Raw genomic sequence first — 23,298 nt, forward strand, 5'->3', positions numbered from 1 at the left:
TTAGAGGGAAAATTATAGCATTAAATTCTTTTTTAAAAAAATATTTTTATTTTTTAGTTGTACTTGGACACAATATCTTTATTTTATTTATTTATTTTTATGTGGTGCTGAGGATCGAACCCAGGGTCTTGCATGTGCTAGATAAGTGCTTTACTGCTGAGCCATAACCCAGCCCTTAAATTCTTAATTAGGGCTGGAATTGTAGCTCAGTAGCACAGTGCTTGAGAGGCACTGGATTCAATCCTCAGCACCACATGAAAATAAATAAATAAAATAAAGGTATTGTGTCCATCTACAATTAAAAAAATATTACATTAGAAAGATCTCAAATCAATAACCTTCTAACCTAAAGAAATTTGAAAAAAGACAATCAAGAAAAGCCCAAGGCAAGCAAAAGGAAGATAAAAGGCACAGAAATCAATGAAGCAGAAAGCAGAAAAATCAATAGGAAAAAAATCAATGAAATCAAACAACTTTTTGGAAAAAAAATTAAAACAGATAAGCCTCTAGTTACAATAACAAAGTAAAAAAGAGAGAAGACAAATTATCAATGTCAGGAATGAAAGAGAAGACCTCATTACAATTAAGGAATTACTACCAACAACTTTATGCTCTTAAATTCTTCAATCTGGAAAAAAAAAAATCAATTCTTTGAAAGGCACAAACTTCCAAAGCATACTCAAGAAGAAACAAGAAACTGGAACAGTCTTATATCTACCAAGGAAACTGAATTTATAGTTATATACCTCCCAATACAGAAAGCTTACCCAATACTTAATTGAGAAACTATTATCAATTCTGTAAGCATCTTCCAGAATATAAGTGAGAACACTTCCCAATCCTGATAGTGAAAATGTACAATGACATTAGCAAATAAAACCACAGACCAATATTCTTCATGAATGGAGATAAAAATCTCCTTAACAATCAACCAGCAAAGTTGGTCCAGCAATATATAAAAAGATACTCTATAACCACCAAGGGGAGGGGGCATATGTAAATGGAGTTCAATATATGAAAATCAATCTCTGTAAATCACATTAACAGACTGAAACAATCATCAGATGCAATTTAATATCCATTCAAGATAAACACTAAACAAACAAGGAATAGAAAGGAACTTCCTTAACCTGAAAAATGGAATCTGCTCAAGGTACATAAAGAACTCAAAAAGCTAAACACACACACACACACACACACACACACACACACACACACAGCCCAATCAATAAAAAGACCAAGGAACTGAACAGAAACCTCTCATAAGATGATATACAATCAATCAATCAACAAATATATGAAAAAATGTTCAATATCTCTAGCAATTAGAGAAATGCAAACCAAAACTACTCTAACATTTCATCTCATTCCAGTCTGAATGGCAGCTATTAAGAATAAAACAACAGTGAGTGTTGGCAAGGATGTGGGGAAAAAGACACACTCATACATTGCTGGAGGGACTGCAAATTGGTGCAGTCAATATGGAAAGCAGTATGGAGATTCCTTGGAAAGCTGGGAATGGAACCTCCATTTGACCCAGCTATCCCTCTTCTTGGTGGTCTATACCCAAAGGATTTAAACATAGCATAGCATACTACAGAGACACAGCCACATCAATGTTTATAGCAGCACAATTCACAATAGCTAAACTGTGGAAGCAAACTTAGACATCCTTCAGTAGATGAATGGATAAAGAAAATGTGATATATATACACAATGGAATATTACTCCGCAATAAAAGAGAATAAACTCATGACATTTGCAGGTAAATGGATGGAGTTAGAGAAGATAATGCTAAGTGAAGTTAGCCAATCCCCCAAAACCAAATGCTGAATGTATTCTCTGATATAAGGAGGGCTGATTCATAGTGAGGTTGGGAGGGGGAGCATGGAAGGATTAGACAAACTCTAGATAGCAGAAGGGTAGGGAGGGGAAGGGAGGTAAAAAGGGGTAAAAAAAGATGATGGAATGAAATGGATATCATTATCCTAAGCACATGTAAGAAGACACAAATGGGTGAATATACTTTGTATACAACCAGAGATATGAAAAATTGTGCTCTATATGTGTAATATAAATTGTAATGCATTCTGTTGTCATATACAGCAAAGTAGAATAAAAAATAAATTTTTAAAAAAGTGGAGGATTAAAAAAAAGAGTAAAAAACAAAAATCTGACCCACAGCTAATGTAAGATTATCATGCTTAATGGTGAAAGACTGAATGAGAACAAGGAATGCCAGCTTTCATTCCTACTCAGTCTCTTGCTGGATGGTCTACTCAATGTGATAAGAAAAGAAAAATAAGGTGGATAGGAAAGGAAAACATTGAGCCACCTCAATTCACAGATTATGTGATTTTTTATGCAGCAAATCCCAAGGAATCAACAAAAAGCATCTCTAATAAGTGAATTTAGCAAATTTCTACATAGCAGAATATTAGAAATTAAAAAAATTAAAAGTGTCATTTATAATTTCAATACAGGCACTATTTAATATAAATCTAATAAAATATGTACATATCTATATGCTAAAAATAATACTGATGAAAGAAATCACAGAAGACCTAAATAAATGGAAAGAAGACACAGTATTTTAAAATATTGATTTTCCCTCAAATTAATAGATTCAACTCAATCTCTACCAGAATCACAGTGTGGTTTTTTTTTTGGACACTGACAAGCTGAATCTGAAATTTTTATGGAAAAGCAAAAGGATACATGGAAGGCCAAAACAAATTTGAAAAATAAGAATAAAGTCAGAAGAACTCATCACTTGACTTTAAGATCTGCTATAATGCTACATTCATCAAGACAATATAGTATTGACAAAGGATAGACATACAGATCAAAGAAAAACAGAATAGCGAATCCAGAAATAGATCAACACAAATCTGGTCAATGATTATTGACAATGTTGCAGACAAATGATGGTGGAACTATTGAACATCCATCGATATGCCAAAATATAAACCTTCATACTACATGCAAAATTATATCAAAATGGATCATAGGATATATCTCAAACCCTTATTAAGGTATAGGCATTCTCCCTCTCATACACATACACACATACAACACTAAATTACCTGAAGAACTTAATTTCTCCAGTGTTTCCCAAACTTGTCTAATAAGAACCAAAGATAAAATTTTTTGAAAATAAATATTCCCAGGCCCTTTCCCTGGAGATTTTAATTCAATGGTCTAGGCTGGGAGGGAGAAAGTTGCTTGTAAAATGGACCTCTTCCTCAAGGAACTTTATTATCAGACAAGTTTAGACAAGTTTTCAACCACCATTCATAATTCTTTCTTAGATTCAACATCAAGCAAAAACATTTTTAATGGTCTATTTAGTTATGTTCTGAATGTTCTCTAGTATACTAGGATGGTCATTTCTATAGTGAAGTAATCATATTCCAGAAAAATTCAAGATGATTCACTGGAATACGACAAAAAAATACTGATTTTCTATAATATTTACTTTAAATCTCAAAAGTTTTTCCTTTTTTAAAAAAAATTGTTTTAGTTGTCAATGGACCTTTATTTTATTTATTTATATGTGGTGCTGAGAATCGAACCGAGTGCCTCACACATGCTAGGCAAACGGTCTTATCACTGAGCCACAACCCTAGTCCCTCCTTATTTTAAAAAAATTTTTTGTATATATATGTGTGTGTGTGTGTGTGTGTGTGTGTATACATATTTAGTTGTTGATGGACCTTTATTTTATTCATTTATTTATACATGGTGCTGAGAATAGAACCCAGTACCTCACACATCCTAGGCAAGTGCTCTACCACTGAGGTATAACCCTAGCCCACTTCAAAAGTTTTCTATTTTAGGAATATGTTTTATAATGTACACAGTAAATCGGTGCAATAGGGCATGTAAATAATTTTTCCCTCATGGTAGGATGTATAACAAAAAAAAGTAGAAACCAGTGCTCTAGGGCTCCTGATTTACGATAGTTTCCCCTAAAGCTGACCAATCCTCAGCCTCTGTCCTATTTCACAACAAGACCCCCACAATCTTCATATATAATCTCTCTACCACTCTGGCTACCAAACACCATGATGCCCACATTCACGTCCCAGGCATAAAAGCACCATCATTCTAGAGAAAGGACACAGGGACATAGTTCTTTTCCTCTACCAAGAGGCAAAAAAGTATGTGTTATATTATCTTTAGAAAGAAACCTGGAAGGTGCTTACCTCTTTATATTATTATTGTTATTATTATTAGTGGTGGTGGTATTGAACCCAGAGCCTTGTGCATACTAGGCAACTAGGCAAGCACTCTGTATCACTGGGCCACATCCCCAGCCCTTTTTATTTTTTATTTTGAGATAGGGTCTTGCTAAGCAGCTGAGGCTGGCCTTGAATTTTTGATCCTACTGCCTCAGCCTGCACAGCTGGGATTACAGGTGTGCACCACCATGCCCATTTCTTTACACTATTCCTAATGTTGAGTAGATATCTAACTGGCATTTGAGGACTCAGTTCTCTTACTTAGTTGTAATCAATCCTTCAGAGGTAACTATAAAGTTTCATGAGTATGACAATCTGATTTTACTGAGTCACAAATGTGAATCAAAGAGATTTTTGAGCTGGTATGAAGGACCAAATCACTTAGATGATGAGTACACCAAGCTAACCAAACTATACTGTTCTTTATGCTCATTACTATGAAAGTCAGGAAAGGCCTCTTTTAATTTTTTAGTTATCCCCCTCAATTTGGTCTTCCCCAATTACAGACAAAGATTAATGTAAATACAAATATGTATTTTTGAATTAAAGATCACTAAAATCATAACCACTACCATATGGGATTTGGGGAGTTTTTGAATGGCACTGAAAATAACTATCAGGGGTTAGGGTTGTAGCTCAGTAGTAGAGCACCTGTCAAGCACATGTGAGGAAGTGGGTTTGATCCTCAGCACCACATGACCATAAGTAAATGAAATAAAGATATTAAAAAAAGAAAAAGAACTATCATAAAGGACTGGATGTTACTGATTATTGTAAAGTGGGTATTCATGAACCAGAGTACTCAATTCACAAACTGCTAAGGATGTGTTCAATGTCAAAAGTGTTAAACCATAGCTATTAAGAACTCTTCTTAGGGTTGAATTCTAGGGTAAACCTGAACTGAGTTAGAAAAAATACCATTAAGCTTCCTTTTTTTCCTGCCAATCTCCCAAATCAATAACATATCTCAAATAAGGGCCTTCTCTTTTCTCACCCTCCAGAATATCTTCATAAAGTGCATGTACTCCTTCAGGCACAATGACAGCCAGTGCAGTTCCACAGAGAAGGCCAGCACCCAAAACAGTCACCAGTTTCAGTCGCTCCTAGAAAGAAAACAAGAGAAACCACATAAGAGACTGATTAATGAATGGGGAACAGTCTGTGAAGTATCTATCATCAAGACTATAAACTGGAAAAACTGACTTCAGGGGGGGAAGATGGCCGCGAATAGAGGGCATCACACCCCGTGTACGGCGCCACTGCGCAGGTAAATAACGAGTTAGAACGACAAAAATCTATCTTGTTAGGAACTTACAGCAAAATGGGGGTGCACCAAAACCTAGAGGAAGGATTTCCAGCACCGAGGTCCGATAATTGAGTCTCAAACACGAGCCAACTATGCAACCGGAGATCCGGGCTGACTGATCCGCGAGGCCCGCCCTGCGGCTACAGACGGCGGGGCGCCGCAGAGAAGCAACCAGCAAGCAGGGAGAAACATTGCTGCGGATTCTGTGGAATCCTGCGGCTGAGCCCTCACTGAGCCCTGGGCTGAGTTCGGGATTTCAGACGGGAAGGAAGCGGTACAGTTCTATCCCCCACAACGGAAACTCCACCAAGGAAACCAGCGGCCACCATCTTGGAGAGCTGAAGTAACCACCGCCACCCTCGGACAGATTACAACAATAAACCAGGTGTGTGTTACTCAGCTCATCTCCCATACAGCGGGGAATTCGCATAAAATCTCTCCTAGGCTTTCCGGGGGAGGGATTATAAAAGTGAGCCTGCACAAAGACGCAGGGAAAACTAGAGACACCTGACCTTCAACTCCCCCTCAGCAGTGAAAACGAAACCTGTCTTGCCAGCACTGGGAGAGGGGCAAGCGGAAAAAATCAAAACAATAGAGTGCCGGGGTTCCCAATAAGCCACCCTCCACACCCAATAAATGGCAGGCCCAGTTTGAACTGCCGAGAGGCATCACTCAGGGGAAATCTGATCTAGCAGGAGAAACCGGGACTAGCAGGAGAAACCAGGGGACTAGAGGCCAGGCCCTCGCGACTGGGCGGCTGGAGACCGCCCGCCTGCCCGCCGGCGACCAACCGCGCGACTGGGCGGCTAGAGATCACCCGCCCACCAGCGACAGCCGGCCCGTTGCCCCTGCGACTGGGCGGCTGGAGACCACAGGTCCGCTGGCGACCGACCACGCGACTGGGCGGCTTGACAGCCCACCCACTGCCCTCGTGACTGGGCGGCTGGAGACTGCCCGCCCGCCGGCGACCGGGAGCTGAAACCAACCAGAGACAGTCCAGTCCCACCCCCCCATTTGGACACCCCGGCAAGGAGCCTGGGGCCCGCCATAGCAGAGAGGTGACATCACTGGAGCTCGACCGTCGGAATTCCTTCCCATCAGAATCCACTTTAGCAGGCATAGTCTACCAACACAAAGGAGAGACAACAGAGATATGCAAAACCAAAACAAATCTATAGAAGAGAGCAGAAACAAATAGAGCTGGAAAGTAACGTGAACATCATGAAAAAACAAGGGAAAAATGGAGTACAAACAATGCAGGACAACTTAAATCTACAGGAGGACCTAGAAGCATCAGAAACATGGATAGGGAAAGAACTCAAGGCATACCTAACTCAGATGGAAAGGAATATTAGAGAAGACATGAGACAACAAGTGCAAGCAATAAAAGTATATTTTGAAAATGAATTAAACAAACAAATTCAAATGGCAAAGAACGAGCTTTACCAGGAGATAGAGATCTTTAAAAAAATCAAACAGTAATCCTAGAAATGCAAGAAACTATAAACCAAATTAAAAACTCAAACGAGAATATTACAAATAGACTAGATCAAGTAGAAGTCAGAACATCAGATAATGAAGACAAAGTTTATCAACTTGAAAAGAATATAGTCAACACAGAAAAGATGCTTAAATCCCACGAGCAATCTATTCAAGAGATATGGGATGTCATAAAAAAACCAAATTTGAGAGTCATCGGGATAGAAGAAGGCATAGAGATTCAAACCAAAGGAATGGACAACATATTAAAGGTAATAATTCTAGAAAACTTCCCAGAGATGAAAGATGGAATGGATTGCCAAATCCTGGAAGCCTACAGGACCCCAAACATTCAAAACCATAATAGACCAACTCCAAGACATATAATTATGAAGATAGCCAACATACAGAACAAGGAGAGAATATTAAAAGCTACGAGAGAAAGGAGGCAGATTACATTCAGGGGTAAACCAATTAGGTTAACGACTGATTTTTCATCACAGACTTTGAAAGCGAGAAGATCCTGGAACAATGTATTTCAAACGCTGAAAAATAATGGATTTCAACCAAGAATACTGTATCCAGCAAAATTAAGCTTCAGATTTGACAATGAAATTAAAATCTTTCATGATAAACAAAAGCTAAAAGAATTTGCAGCCAGAAAACCAGCACTGCAAAGCATTTTGAGCAAAATACTACAAGAAGAGGAATTGAAAAATAGTGCCCAAAACTAACAGCGGGAGGTATCTCACTAAAGGGGGAGGAAAATAACCCCAAAGTAAAAGCTAGCCAAACTAAAATAAATAAATAAATAAACATGACTGGAAGTACAAATCATATTTCAACTGTAACCTTAAATGTTAATGGCCTAAACTCACCAATCAAGAGACACAGGCTAGTAATCTGGATCAAAAAAACAAATCCAACAATATGCTGCCTTCAGGAGACTCATATGATAGGAAAAGACACACACAGGCTGAAGGTAAAGGGTTGGGAAAAATCATACCACTCACATGGCCCTCGGAAGCAAGCAGGAGTGGCCATACTCATATCGAATAAAATCAACTTCAAACTTAAGTTAATCAAAAGGGATAAAGAAGGACACTATATACTGTTAAAAGGAACCATCCACCAACAAGACATAACAATTATCAATTTGTATGCACCAAACAATGGTGCTGCAATGTTCATAAAACAAACTCTCCTCAAGTTCAAGAGTCAAATAGACTACAACACAATAATTATGGGTGACTTCAACACACCGCTCTCGCCATTAGACAGATCCTCTAGACAAAAACTGAATAAAGAAACTATAGAACTCAACAGCACAGTCAATAACCTAGACTTAACCGACATATATAGAATATATCAACCATCATCAGTGGATACACGTTCTTCTCAGCAGCACATGGATCCTACTCAAAGATAGACCATATATTATGCCATAGGGCGACTCTCAGTAAATATAAAGGTGTGGAGATAATACCATGCACCATATCTGATCATAATGGAATGAAACTGGAAATCAATGATAAAAGAAGAAAGGAAAAATCCTACATCACATGGAAAATGAACAATATGCTACTGAATGATCAATGGGTTACAGAAGACATAAAGGAGGAGATAAAAAAATTCTTAGAGACAAATGACAATACAGACACAACATACCGGAATCTATGGGACACAATGAAAGCAGTTTTAAGAGGGAAATTCATTTCTTGGAGTTCTTTCCTCAAAAAAAGAAAAAAAAAAAAAAACAACAAATAAATGAACTCACACTACACCTCAAAAACCTAGAAAAGGAAGGGCAAAACAACAGCAAATGTAGTAGAAGACAAGAAATAATTAAAATTAGAGCAGAAATCAACGAAACTGAAACAAAAAAAACCATTGAAAAAATTAATAAAACTAAAAGTTGGTTCTTTGAAAAAATAAATAAGATCGACAGGCCCTTAGCCATGCTAACGAAGAGAAGAAGAGAGAGAACTCAAATTACTAACATACGGGATGAAAAAGGCAATATCACAACAGACACTACAGAAATACAGAAGATAATTAGAAAGTATTATGAAACCCTATATTCCAATAAAATAGAAGATAGTGAAGATATCGATAAATTTCTTAAGTCATACGATCTGCCCAGATTGAGTCAGGAAGACACACACAATTTAAACAGACCAATAAAAAAAGAAGAAATAGAAGAAGCCATCAAAAGACTACCATACCAAATATCTCTAATGAACTTGGATGCAAAAATTTTCAATAAAATCCTGGTGAATCGAATACAAAAGCATATCAAAAAAATTGTGCACCATGATCAAGTAGGATTCATCCCTGGGATGCAAGGCTGGTTCAATATACGGAAATCAATAAATGCTATTCACCACATCAACAGACTTAAAGACAAGAACCATATGATCATCTCGATAGATGCAGAAAAAGCATTCGACAAAGTACAGCATCGCTTTATGTTCAAAACACTAGAAAAACTAGGGATAACAGAAACTTACCTCAACATTGTAAAAGCTATATATGCTAAACCTCAGGCTAGCATCATCCTAAATGGAGAAAAACTGAAGGCATTCCCTCTAAAATCTGGAACAAGACAGGGATGCCCTCTATCACCACTTCTATTTAATTTAGTTCTTGAAGTACTAGCAAGAGCAATTAGACAGACAAAAGAAATTGAAGGCATAAAGATAGGAAAAGAAGAACTTAAGTTATCACTATTTGCGGATGACATGATAATATATCTAACAGACCCAAAAGGGTCTACAAAGAAACTGCTAGAGTTAATAAATGAATTCAGCAAAGTGGAAGGATATAAAATCAACACGCATAAATCAAAGGCATTCCTGTATATCAGCAACAAAACTTCTGAAATGGAAATGAGGAAAACCACTCCATTCACAATATCCTCAAAGAAAATAAGAAAATCAACCTAACAAAAGACGTGAAAGATTTATATAATGAAAACTACAGAACCCTAAAGAGAGAGATAGAAGAAGATCTTAGAAGATGGAAAAATGTACCCTGTTCATGGATAGGCAGAACTAACATCATCAAAATGGCGATATTTCCCAAAGTTCTCTACAGGTTTAATGCGATGCCAATCAAAATCCCAATGGCATTTCTTGTAGAAATAGATAAAGCAATCATGAAATTCATATGGAAAAACAAAAGACCCAGAATAGCAAAAGCAATTCTAAGCAGGAAGTGTGAATCTGGAGGTACAGCGATACCAGAGTTCAAACTGTACTACAAAGCAATAGTAACAAAAACAGCGTGGTACTGGTACCAAAACAGGCAGGTGGACCAATGGTACAGAATAGAGGACACAGAAACCAATCCACAAAATTACAACTTTCTTATATTTGATAAAGGGGCTAAAAACATGCAATGGAGGAAAGATAGCATCCTCAACAAATGGTGCTGGGAAAATTGGAAATCCATATGCAACAAAATGAAACTGAATCCCTTTCTCTCGCCATGCACAAAAGTTACCTCAAAATGGATCAAGGAGCTAGATATCAAATCAGAGACACTGCGTCTGATAGAAGAAAAAGTTGGCTACGATCTACATACTGTGGGGTCGGGCTCCAAATTCCTTAATAGGATGCCCATAGCCCAAGAGTTAATAACAAGAATAAACAAATGGGACATACTTAAACTAAAAAGTTTTTTCTCAGCAAGAGAAACAATAAGAGAGGTAAATAGAGAGCCTATATCCTGGGAACAAATTTTTACCCCTCACACTTCAGATAGAGCCCTAATATCCAGAATATACAAAGAACTAAAAAAAATTAAACAATAAGATAACAAATAACCCAATCAACAAATGGGCCAAGGACCTGAACAGACACTTCACAGAGGACATACAATCAATCAACAAGTACATGAAAAAATGCTCACCATCTCTAGCAGTCAGAGAAATGCAAATCAAAACCACCCTAAGGTACCATCTCACTCCAGTAAGATTGGCAGCCATTATGAAGTCAAACAACAATAAGTGTTGGTGAGGATGTAGGGAAAAGGGTACACTTGTACACTGCTGGTGGGACTGCAAATTGGTGAGGCCAATTTGGAAAGCAGTATGGAGATTCCTGGGAAAGCTGGGAATGGATCCACCATTTGACCCAGCTATCGCCCTTCTCAGACTATTCCCTGAGGATCTTAAAAGAGCGTACTATAGGGATACTGCCACATCAATGATCATAGCGGCACAATTCACAATAGCTAGACTGTGGAACCAACCTAGATGCCCTTCAATAGATGAATGGATAAAAAAAATGTGGCATCTATACACAATGGAGTATTACGCAGCACTGAAAAATGACAAAATCATAGAATTTGCAGGGAAATGGATGGCATTAGAGCAGATTATGCTAAGCAAAGCTAACCAATCCCTAAAAAACAAATGCCAAATGTCTTCTTTGATATAAAGAGAGCAACTAAGAACAGAACAGGGAGGAAGAGCATGAGGAAAAGATTCACATTAAACAAAGACGAGTGGGGGGAGAGAAAGGGAGAGAGAAGGGAAAGCATATGGAAATGGTAGGAGACTCTCAATGTTACACAAAATTACATGTAAAAGGTTAGGAGGGGAAAGCGGGGCGGAAACAAGGGAGAGGATTGAACAACAGCAGATGAGGTAGAGAGGGAAGATGGGAGGGGAGGGGAGGGGGGATAGTAGGGGATAGGAAATGTAGTATATGTATTATACTATATATACTATTATATATAGTATATATAATAATATGCCATTATGTAAAAATGTGAGTGTGTAACCAGTGTGATTCTGCAATTTATAGTGGGGGTAAAAATGGGAGTTCATAACCCAATTGAGTCAAATGTATAAAAGATGATATATCATGAGTTTTGTAATGTTTTGAACAACCAATAAAAAAAAAAGACTATAAACTGTGTATTTGTGAGACTCATACCTACAATGGCCAGTAAACATGAAAAACGGTCAGCTTAATGAATAATTAATGCCAATTAAAGCACTGAGGAGCTGGACACATTGGTGCACACCTGCAGTCCCAGCTATTCAGGAGGTTGAGACAGGAGGATCCCACATGGTACAGTGGGCAAGTTTGCATAGCATGGGTGAGATGCTGGGTTCAATCCCCAGTACTCCAAAAGAAAAGAAAATGTTTAAAGCCACAAAAAATGTGAATTCTTGTTGGTGCTCTCTCCCCTTCTCCTTCCTATGCCTCATCCTTCCCCAAAGTTTAAGGTAAATGTGAATTTTTTTGATTCAGAAATTTCACTTCTTGAAATTGATCATGAGGAAGAACTAATCAAAGATGACCACCACACTTATTAAGAGTGCAAACCTAAGAGAACTTAAATATCCAAGAAAGGAGATTAGCTAACTAAAGTGTAGCACTTCATCACAGTACCACAGTACTCATCCAGAAAAATTATAATATATCTCAATGTCTATTCATCGATATACAAAGTCATGATGTGCTGCTTTGTGGAAAAAGCTGATGGTAAACAATATGTATTGATAATTTCATATTTATTTTAAAAATACATAAAAGTTGAACAAGCACACATTCAACATAACAAATTTTTACTTTATAAGCATATGATACGTAACATAATATATAATTTATAAGCAATTGTGATTTATCTACAATGAACATGTATTATTCATATGATTAAAAAATGCATTTAGATGTCAATATTAAAATTGTTCTATTGTTTTAATCCAACTTAATTCCAATTATTTTCTTTTTACCCTGGCTTGTCTGAGACACCGTTTCCTGTCAAACAAAATAAAAAATTCAGGTTTCAAAGTATGTTGAAGCAGCAGTGTATCCTAATACAGCTTCCATGTATCTTAGAAGTATAAAAAATGATCCTATAAACTGCAGTCGGGGGATGAGGCGCATTAATAGAGCACGTTCAGTGTGCACAAGGCCTTAGGTTTCATCCCCAGTACCCAAAACAAAAGTACAAGGGGTGTTTATATATGTGCTTATAAAGAAGTTTCAGTAATTTAATGGTACATTATATATTTAATCTTTCCATTTTAGTTTCCTTGAGGAGATTAGCAAAAGTAACAGTAGCTACATTACCTCTGATAGTCTACTGAATTGTGAGGCTAGGGGTCTTACTAGCTTTTTCATATTCTTTTTGCAATACCGAGGATTGAACCTGGGGGTACTGTACTACTACTCTACCCCTCCAGATGGATCTGTCTCTCTATCCATTCATCCATTCATCCATCCATCCATCCATCCAAGCACAAGTTGTCCAGGTTGGTCTCAAACTTGTGATCCCTTCTATCTCAGCCTCACAAATCGCTGGGACTATACCTGGCTCCTAACTTTTATAAATACTATTTATACAGGAAAATAGGTTCCAATAGTTGAAAGACTGAAATGTTGCTGACTCCTTGTTTAGGCAGGGGGGTCTATGTCTCATTGCATCTATGGAAAAAAGGGGAAATACTGCTGCAATGTCAACACCAACTTCTACTTGCCTTGTGGCAAGAGGTCCCCCATTCCCAGTACACAAGCGAGGCTAGCTCTTCATACATTCAACTTGGCCATTAGCTGAAAGGAGCAGTCTGAATGTATCCAGGGGCTGGGGCACTGGTTGAGGAGCCTGCACTGAATCCTTGACCTAATCCATTAACAATTCAGTATCTCAATTTTTCTTCTGTGAAATAAGAATATTTCTACTTATTTTGTTTTGTGGTACCGGGGACTCTACCACTGAATGAATTCCCCAGGCCTTTATTTTGAGACAAGTCCTCACAAAACTGCTGAGGATGGCTTCAAATTTGCAATCCTCTTGCTCCAGCTTCTGGAGTAACTGGGATTACAAGCATGTGCCACCACACCCAGTTAGAGTATTTCTTTTTTTCTTTTTCTTTTTTTTTTTTGTACCAGGGATTGGACCCAGAAGCACTTAACCATCGAGTCATATCCCCAGCCCTTTTCTATATTTTATTTAAAAACTGGGTCTTGCTGTGTTGCTTTTGGCCTTGCTAACTTGCTGAGGCTGGCTTTAAACTTATGATCCTCTTGCCTCAGCCTCCTGAGCTGCTGGGATTACAGGTGTTACACACCCAGCTTAGAGCATGTCCACTATTTTGTGAAGATATAGGAGGCAACAGAAAAAAGTGATTGAAGCATTCTGGGAACCGAACAAATGGTATCTATCACTCTTTTACTATTTAAAATTGAGTTATTCTAAGATTCTTTTCCATGTTATTAAACTCCTCAAAACACTCCTAATCACAGTATTCAATGAGACAAACTGTGAGAATGGGAACACAAGAGGAAAAAACAGGTCTGTGCTACGTAAAATGCGACATGATAATTGGTCTTTTCAATTAGCAATAATCGCGCCTCGGATAAACCTCATTGGCTACGATACTGCCACTGCGCAAAGCTAATTGGTCTTTTCAGTATTCTAACCAATGTATAAATGTCATCTTAATTTAAAAGTATTATTCTTAAAGAAGAACAAAACTCAGGGGGCTGGGGTTGTGGCTTAGTGGTAGAGTGCTTGCCTGGCATGTTTGAGGCACTGGGTTTAATTTTCAGCACCATATAAAAATAAACAAATAAAATAAAGGTATGTGTCCATCTACAACCAAAATAAAAAATTTAAAAAAAAATCAGGGTAAAATTGAACTGGACCCATTATGTTAATTCCTTTTAGGGACTTAGTTTTGTAACTCCATAATTCAAATCAATGAATAAATTGCTAGGGAAGAAAACTGTCTTGTCAGTGTTTTTACAGTGCATCACTCTGAGAAATAGATATGAAAGATGCCCCTGCTTTGCAAATTAAGAGAGGATGAGAAGTGATGAGAGGAATGTACTAAAAGAGGAAGAGCTGATTGCTTGCAACAATTATTTGGGTAGTAGCTCATATCATACAAAAAAATTCATGATGGACTATAATCCTAAATATATACCTCAAACTCAAAAGCTTCTAGAAGAAAATGTAGAATATCATCTTTGCAATTTTAGGACTGGCAGAAATTTCTCAGCAAGGACACACACAAAAATTAACCATAAAAGAAAAAAAATCAACATCAAAATTTAAAATGTTTGCTGACTCATTAAGAAAATGCACAGACAAGCTACAAAGTGGAAAATATTCACAATGCATGTTTCTGTAGTGGAGATACATATATTTGTGATGAATGCTGTGGTGATACTGTCCTCTTCGGTCCCCTTCTGGCTGGAGTCACCTGTTCCCCAGGCTGCTAGGAATGTTGCCTACCTAAGGCTCACAGCCAAGTCCCTTTGAGGAAATAAGCCAAATGACCTGTTAAGGTCTGTAAACAAGTCAGATTGGCACCTGTTATTTTGCCAAAGAAATGTTAAAGTCTGTAAACAAGTCTGGATGGTGCCTGGCCAAATGCCAGAGGGAATGGTTTGTAAAGTAACAAAAGCAAGCCATTAAGTGTGGAGATTCCTTATTGGTTGACTGCTGTATCTAGTTTATGCTAATTAAGATAAGCTGTGTAAAATGTATAAATACCATTAAGATAAGCTGTGTAAAATGTATAAATACCTCGGTCATCCTACAATAAACGGCTCCTATTCCTGCTGCATCAATCTACACAAGTCATTGTCACCCCCCCACCCCACCCCCCCCCCCCCCCCCCCCCCCCGTTATTCTGCTGCAGCCGGACTGCGGCAGATGGTGGCCTGTACGGGGAGCCCCGGGACACTCGGGGGTAAGTGACGAAAAAGGTTGCCCGTCCATAGATAGGACAGGAGCAATCTGCTCGTCCCTAGGCAGATAGGGCGAAAGGAAAAATGGCCATTTCGAGAAAATGGAGAAGATTGATGCAGTATGTTTGTGTCTTGTTTTGTCTTGAAATGTTGTATTGTCGTTGTGATGAAAATATGGAAGGGGTGAGAAGTAAATTGATAAGGGAAAAAGGCACCCCAGTGGAACCAAGAATAGTTAGGGCATGTGTTGATAAAAGCCTAGAAACTCTAGTCAGAAAGAAAAAGAAAGTTCAGAAGAAAAAGGATTATCAAGAAAAAAGTTGCAGCAAAAGGCTATTACTAAATACTTTTCAATACCGGAGGGTGCGTGAATCGACAAGGCGGCTGCCACCTGCCCAAGCCGATCATGGCGCAACAAGAATTTTCCAAGGGGCAGTTGCGGGCTCTTCCCCACCCCCCTGCCCGGGGGAGCGGATCGCCACTGGGAGCCCAAATGTAGACCTGACCCGGAGGCACAGTCTCGCAGGCTTTTGCTCCCTGTGACGGGAAGCAGTTTGAGTCTGGGACTCTCCCCAGGGCCATCTGGGGTCGCCCGGGATGCTACAGCTGGCAGAAGACACTACTGGTGTCCCTGAAGTTTGATCATTTCCAATGTCAGTAACTACAATGGGTCTCCCACACCTGGAGGCTAATGAGTAATGAGTACTATTAAGGCTTATTTCAAATGTAAAAAACCTTGAGATAATGTACTAAATTGCTCCAAAGGTTGTTTTCTTAGTGAAATGCTACAGGATTTTCTTTAGCCATCCGGAGTTCCTGCCTACATTCCAGTGCCAATGAAAACAAAGGTGAAAGAATTTACAATGTTGCTGAGAACTGGAGGAGACTTCGGAGCTGTTGCTGTTTCTGCTGCTACAACTTAAGCTAGCTGCCTGCAGAACTTACCTGGACTGTGATTTACCTGGACTGTGAGTTAATCTATTGAGACACTGCTTTATCTGGACTGAGACAACAAACTGTAATCTATAACAAATTGTAACTCGGTATTTTTGCTAATGGTGTCATTGCTGGTATAATTTTTCCAAAGGCTTCTTGCATGGAGCCATCAATTGGCTTGGTATTGTAACATTTTGTATCCTCCCTTTCTGTTTCTAGCAGGTTATTTATGGTGTTTCTGTAAAAAAACACTATGGTCATTATTTAAATTAAACAAAAGGGGGAAATGTTAAGGTCTGTAAACAAGTCAGATTGGCACCTGTTACTTTGCCAAAGAAATGTTAAAGTCTGTAAACAAGTCTGGATGGTGCCTGGCCAAATGCCAGAGGGAATGGTTTGTAAAGTAATAAAAGCAAGCCATTAAGTGTGGAGATTCCTTATTGGTTGACTGCTGTATCTAGTTTATGCTAATTAAGATAAGCTGTGTAAAATGTATAAATACCTCGGTCATCCTACAATAAACGGCTCCTATTCCTGCTGCATCAATCTACACAAGTCATTCGTGTCCCCCCCGCCCCCGCCCCCGCCCCATATTCTGCTGCAGCCGGACTGCGGCAATGACCAATGTGAGGTTCAAGCCCTTCTCCCAGGGCAGTCCACACCCAGTAACTAGCTGTGGAGCTGTGTAGGAGAGAGGCAGAAAGTCTGACCCCTTTGCCTCAAAGGTCAGGCTATCTCAGAGAGCTATCCAGCTTCAGAGCCTGCTGTGAGGTGAGCTGAGGACTCTGGAATTCAACTGCAACTGAATTACCCTTTACCTTCTCCCTCTGCCAAATTCTGCTCATTTTCTCACAGGTGTTATTCCCAGAAGCACGCCCCAATAAAGTTCCTGCATGCAAATCTCTGCTGGTTTTCTGGAGAACCCACCCTAAGACACTGACATAGGACTTGTATTAGAAATATAAAGAACTTCTACAATTCAAGACCAAGAAACAAACAGCCCAACAAAAAATGGGTAAAATACTAACCAGGTTATTTCACAAAAGATATGAGCTAGTCAATAAATCCATGAAAAGATGCTCAACAACATTTAGTCCGCAGAAAAAAAAGCAAATCAATACAATGTAATATACTTTTTCATATTTTCTAATTTTTTCCAGATTTTAATTGGTGCATTATAATTATACACAATAATGGAATTCACTATTAACATATTTGTACATGCATACAGTATAACAATATAATTTGGCCAATATCATTCCCTAGTACCTTGCCTGGCCTTCCCCTCCTCCTTCCCCCTGCTCTACTGATCTCCCATCTATTTTCATTAGACTCCCCCACCACGAACCTCATTTTCCCTTTTCTCTAACTTCCACATGAGAGAAAACATACAATCCTTAACTTTCTGGGTTTGGCTTATTTTCCTTGATTATGCTCTTGAGTTCCATTCATTTTCCTCAAAATTCCATAATTTCATTCTCTTTATGGCTGAGTAAAACTCATTGTTATATATACACACATTTTCTTTCTCTACTCATCCACCGATGGACATCTAGGTTGATTCCATAATGTGGCTATTGTAAATTGTATGGGTATGGCTGTATCCCTATAGTACGTTGACTTTAATTCTTTAGTGGTATAGCTGGGTCATACGGTGGTTCCATTCCTATTCTTTTGAGGAAGTGGTGTAGTGATTCCCATAGTGGTTGTATTAATTTACAATCCCACCAATGGTCATACCTACTTAAAAATGGCCAAAATTAGAGAAACTGACAATGCTAAATAATGACAAGGATATAGAGCAACTGGAACACTTGGGAGCATAAACTGCTACAACCTACTTTGGGAAATTGGCAGTCTCTTGTAAATTTAAACCAACATTCCCCTTTGGGTATTTACTCATGAGAAATAAAAACTCATGTCTACATAAAACTGGTACAAGAATGTTCATAAAAGCCTAAATAAGAGTCACAATCTAGACTAGATGTATAGCAAAAGGAGACTGGATAAATATGTAGTGGAGTCCTTAAGCAACTGAATACAACTCAACAATCAAGAGGCAAAAACTGCTGCTACATACAGCAACATGAATCAATCTCAGAAGCATTTTCCTGATATTGAGTGAAAGAAACCCTACACAAAATAAATATGTATTTCCACGAAGTTTTAAAACAGACCAAACTAACCTATGGTAACAGAAATCAAAACAATGGCTGCCTCTGGTGAGCGAGGCAGGGAGCAACTAGGTTACTTTCTAGGATGATGGAAATTCTCTAAATCTTCATTAGAATGTGGTAATATTTGGATACGATTGCTAAACTGGTCTAATTATATTAAGATCTATACTTTTCATTCTATAAAATTACATATTTATTAAAAAATGAACTGGCAATAATTGATTCAGCCAGAATCTCAGAAAGGATTGATTCATTTTGGAACTAATCAATTTTAAGAAGACGTCTTCAAGGCAGCTCTCTGAAACCAAGGCCAAAAGTCTATGAAAAATACCAAAAGGCACTTTCAAATTTTGTCCTTAAGCAATCACATCTGACATTCATATATTCCTTAAAAATAATCCATCACAATTTGTTAGGAGCACTGGGCAGCTCTCAAGAAAGTCCATTGTTCAAAGTTACTAATTCACACGTAGATTCAGGAGCAGGAGAACTGGTAAATCATTGTCTTAGCAAGGAAGTTCCTTCATTCCCAGGAGCTACTGTTCCTGAGAATAAGGTCAAGGCTGATAAGACTCTAGCATGGAGGATATCTCCATAGCAACTGGGCACCCTATGCCTTTGCAAGAAACTTTCCCAGTCACCAAGTATGCCACAGTCATGAAGTTATCAGGGACTCTAATCTCCAGTCACTGTCACCGCTCTCCACAACAATTTTTTTTGTGTCAATAAGTCTGTGGGGAAACCAGTGGTGTTCACAATTCTGGATCAATCCACAACTCTCTAGGCCCTTACCCAGTGCTTTATAGTACTGTACATTGTGTCACATGAAGGACTACATGGAGACAAAGTCTTAAAGGCAGGAGCAAAGGTGAGTTTTTGAGGTGTCCTAGCCACGAATTATAAGTTGGACCATTGAAGATAACTGGGGGTGAAAAAAGATAATTGAGATAAACATTGCACACGATAACTTAAGATAGCCATGAGGACTACAAACAACAATTTCAAACTAAGTAAACGGTATTTTCCTAAATTCTGCCTTTTATTTTATGATTCAGAATGACCTAATATTTAGATATTCTTTTTTCCAAAGACAAATAATTCCATTAGCTTATTTACATGGACCAAATTTCTGAATAGTATCTGTTGCAACAGAAATTTTATAAGAATTTCCCAAAAGTACTAACAAGCTAGAAAACAGCTGAATCTCTGTGTAGCTAGTGCCATTACAAAAAAATACCATGGTAAATCTCAGACATAAAATTAAACCCGTATGTTAATCATGTGTGAACGATAGAAAGCTCTCAGCTGAAGGAATATGAACCAAAGCTTGGTCCAAATCTTTTATGAATACACAGTAAAACTCTTTATTAATCTTTAGAGATACAGGACACATATTTTAAAAAGAAGGAAACTAGCTACCTAAGTTTTCTAAAGTCCAAGTTTAAGAATTGGAAAAAAATGTAATCCTCTTTCAATACAAAGATTGAAAATCAAAGGCTACAGATGAGAAATGATTCACCCACTAGCACATGGTGAAACTAGTAAACGTTAGATGAATAGATGTTGCACTCTGATGCCCTGTACCTTTCTAAGACAATGTCCACCAGACAGCACAAAACACACAGTCCATTACATACAATTTACCTCTGGGGGAAAAAAAATGACAGTCGTATGATCTCTTAAAATGGTGTGAATCAGCAAAATTTCTTAGCAACATCAAGTGGAAAATCCAAACCATAATTAGTTATAATTGTTCTCTATTGATAGTTTCTAAAGATACATAACAAAAGAAGAAAAATAATGAGTACTATTCTTTATTCTGAGATTGTCTTACCTACTTTTTGGTGTTAAAATGTCCTTTCTTTTAAGAAATATTGGTGGTGATAGCTTTTGTCTTTATTTTTAGTATCCTTACTCACCAAAATTAAAAGCAAGCAATCCTGTACCAATTCTCCCCAAATTTCAAAAATATTACTTGCCTGTGAAAACCAAAAACCTGGAAAATACTGATTTAAGTGCACACATGAGATTGTATCATAAAAAAATCTAGAAACAAAGAATTTGAGAGTTTATAGAAAGAGATCAACCTAGTAAACCTGAGTGAATTGTCTAGTTTTGCAATTTTCCCCTGTGAGAAAGGGAGTGTGGGGTAAAATTACTGTGTCAGGTTTATAGTTCAGTTTGAAATTAAGTAAGGCACATTTACTTACCAGATGAAGTTAAACATTCACTTCACACTTACTATTTGTCCCTTTTCTTCAAAATTCTATAAGTTCTATCCGTACAATTTTTGTTTTTTATTTACTGCTTAGTTCTCAGTTTGCAGGCAGTATCTGGCACATAAATGTTTCTCCCTAAACTGAAAGAATGGATTAAATGCCCAGCACCATGCAAGGCACTGGAGACTTGGTAGCTGCCACTTCACGAACGCAGTGGAAACTCTTTAGAGTACCTATGTCATGAAATAATTTTAACTTATTCCTTAAAAATATATCAAGACTAATTTGTTGGTTCAGAATTTGTGACTTGGCTCAAGGGGAATACACATATATTTAATGAAGGACCACAATAGGATTTCATCATAGTAAAAGTGACACAAAACTATCATCTAATTAATGGAAGTATCTTCAATGGCATCTATTTTTTTCCCAAGGAATTAAAAATCATGTTCAGTCATTATTCCAAATATATGTATTATATACATATTTCTTCATATGGCAAAGCAATACAAAGATTGTACTACAAATCTTTTATCAGCTTGATAAATGTCTATAATTCTTTCAATGATTACCCTATTACAGAGGCAAGACTTCTGACGGAAAGAACTGTGGTCCAAACAAACAAAAAAACCAACAACCAAGCTCACTGATGAGTATTGCAGTTTCAATTTTTATTTGGAAAAAAAAAAAAAATCTTAACGACCTAACTCATTTTAGACTCAATCTGATGTATTTCAAGCCTGAAGATGTGGTTCCATGTTATTTGTGTAACTGTATTCTCTCATACAACTTTACAACTTGGGATTCAATCTCAAATTACGCGTTTATCAAAGTTAACAAAATGCTGGCAGGTCTCTTCTTTGTTTATGGTAAATCACTAAAAGGGTATATTTAAATGAAGAACTACAAATTCCAAGTGTAGTTCAAGATGAAAAGAGAGTTCCCAAAGCAATAGTTTCTGTCAGAATGATGAAATATTTCCTCAAGAGAGGTATGAACTGTGCAATGCCATTGGTTTTATGTTATCCCATTTTAGAACTTCACAGTTGTAACCTGACTGAGCCAAAGGATCGACCAGCTGTATTAATTAAAACAACAGCTTGCACTCGATGCCATTAACTGTCAGCACAAAGCTTTGAAGTCAGTTTAATTTTCTTGGCAGACACCAAAGTAGTTAAGTGGTTTTTCTTTTCCTGCTCATAGAAACAGTCAGGAAATTATTTGGTTCAACTAAATATAAGCCAACAATTTAAAAAGCTCACGATATTGAAAAGCATCTCTTATTGCAAGACTAATTCCTCCAAACTTTTGAGCACTGAAGAGGCAATAAAGGTTTTCTGCATATTTTTAAAAACAAGCCTACCATTTTTTTGGTACCGGGGATTGAACCCAGGGGTAGGGTGGGGGGTTGCTTAACCACTGAGCTACATCCCCAGTCCTCTATATTTTTTATTTTGAGGCAGGGTCTCGCTAAGTTGCATAGGGCCTCGTTAAATTGCTGAGGCTACATCTGAACTTGCAGTCCCCTGGCCTCAGCTTCCCAAGCCACTGGGATTAGTCGTGTGTCACCAGGCTTGGCAAAACAAGCCTACTTCAAGGAGTTAGTTCCTAATATTAATTTAGACACTACAATATCTGCTGTTAAGTGTTAGTAACAGGCAATTAAAAAAAAAAAACAGATCTGCATTTTATTCAAGTCCTTGTAACAGGAAAATATGCTCAAAAGCTCCCTAGCTCTAAGCAGCAGCTGTGTGAAGCTGACCAAGTTCTTTAACCCTCCTGTGTTTCAGCACCCTCCTCTGTAAGGTGCTACCATTACAATTATTGTGTAGCAGTAGGATACTAGCACACCTGGCACAGAGTAAATACTGTATGACTTCAACATCATCAGCTGTATGCAGAAAAAGCTCCTAAGCACTTCCACTTCAAGAATAAGAAAACCACCCAGGCATTTGGGAAACATTTCAAGTGAAATGCTTCAACATATGCCATTTGGCCTGTGACATATAGATGTCCCCTTTCCTGATTCACTGAACTTTATAAAGGTTACGTAACTCCTTTGTGTGTGTGTGTGTGGGGGGGGTGTTACTGGGGATTGAACCCAAGGGTGGTTTACCACTGAGTTACATTTGCAGACCTGTTTTTATTTTCTCAGACAGGGTCTTGCTAAATTGCCAAGCCTGTCCACAAACTTTTAATCCTCCGGGCTTCAGCCTTCTTAGT

General features: G+C 37.9%; 1 protein-coding gene and 1 pseudogene across 3 annotated transcripts in view; both read right to left on the reverse strand.

Annotated features, from left to right (window-relative positions):
- Slc39a9 (solute carrier family 39 member 9) overlaps window positions 1-23,298 on the reverse strand; it is a 62,535-nt gene that overhangs the window by 28,928 nt on the left and 10,309 nt on the right. For all 3 annotated transcript variants that reach the window (XM_076850317.2, XM_076850319.2, XM_076850315.2), the window contains exon 2: window positions 5,239-5,347. In XM_076850317.2, the coding sequence (XP_076706432.2) occupies window positions 5,239-5,347 (109 nt within the window). The remainder of the gene's footprint in view (window positions 1-5,238; window positions 5,348-23,298) is intronic.
- LOC143396231 (U4 spliceosomal RNA) lies at window positions 14,337-14,444 on the reverse strand (annotated as a pseudogene).

This window comes from Callospermophilus lateralis, chromosome 3 (assembly GCF_048772815.1).
Source record: "Callospermophilus lateralis isolate mCalLat2 chromosome 3, mCalLat2.hap1, whole genome shotgun sequence".
NCBI classification, from domain to species: domain Eukaryota; kingdom Metazoa; phylum Chordata; class Mammalia; order Rodentia; family Sciuridae; genus Callospermophilus; species Callospermophilus lateralis.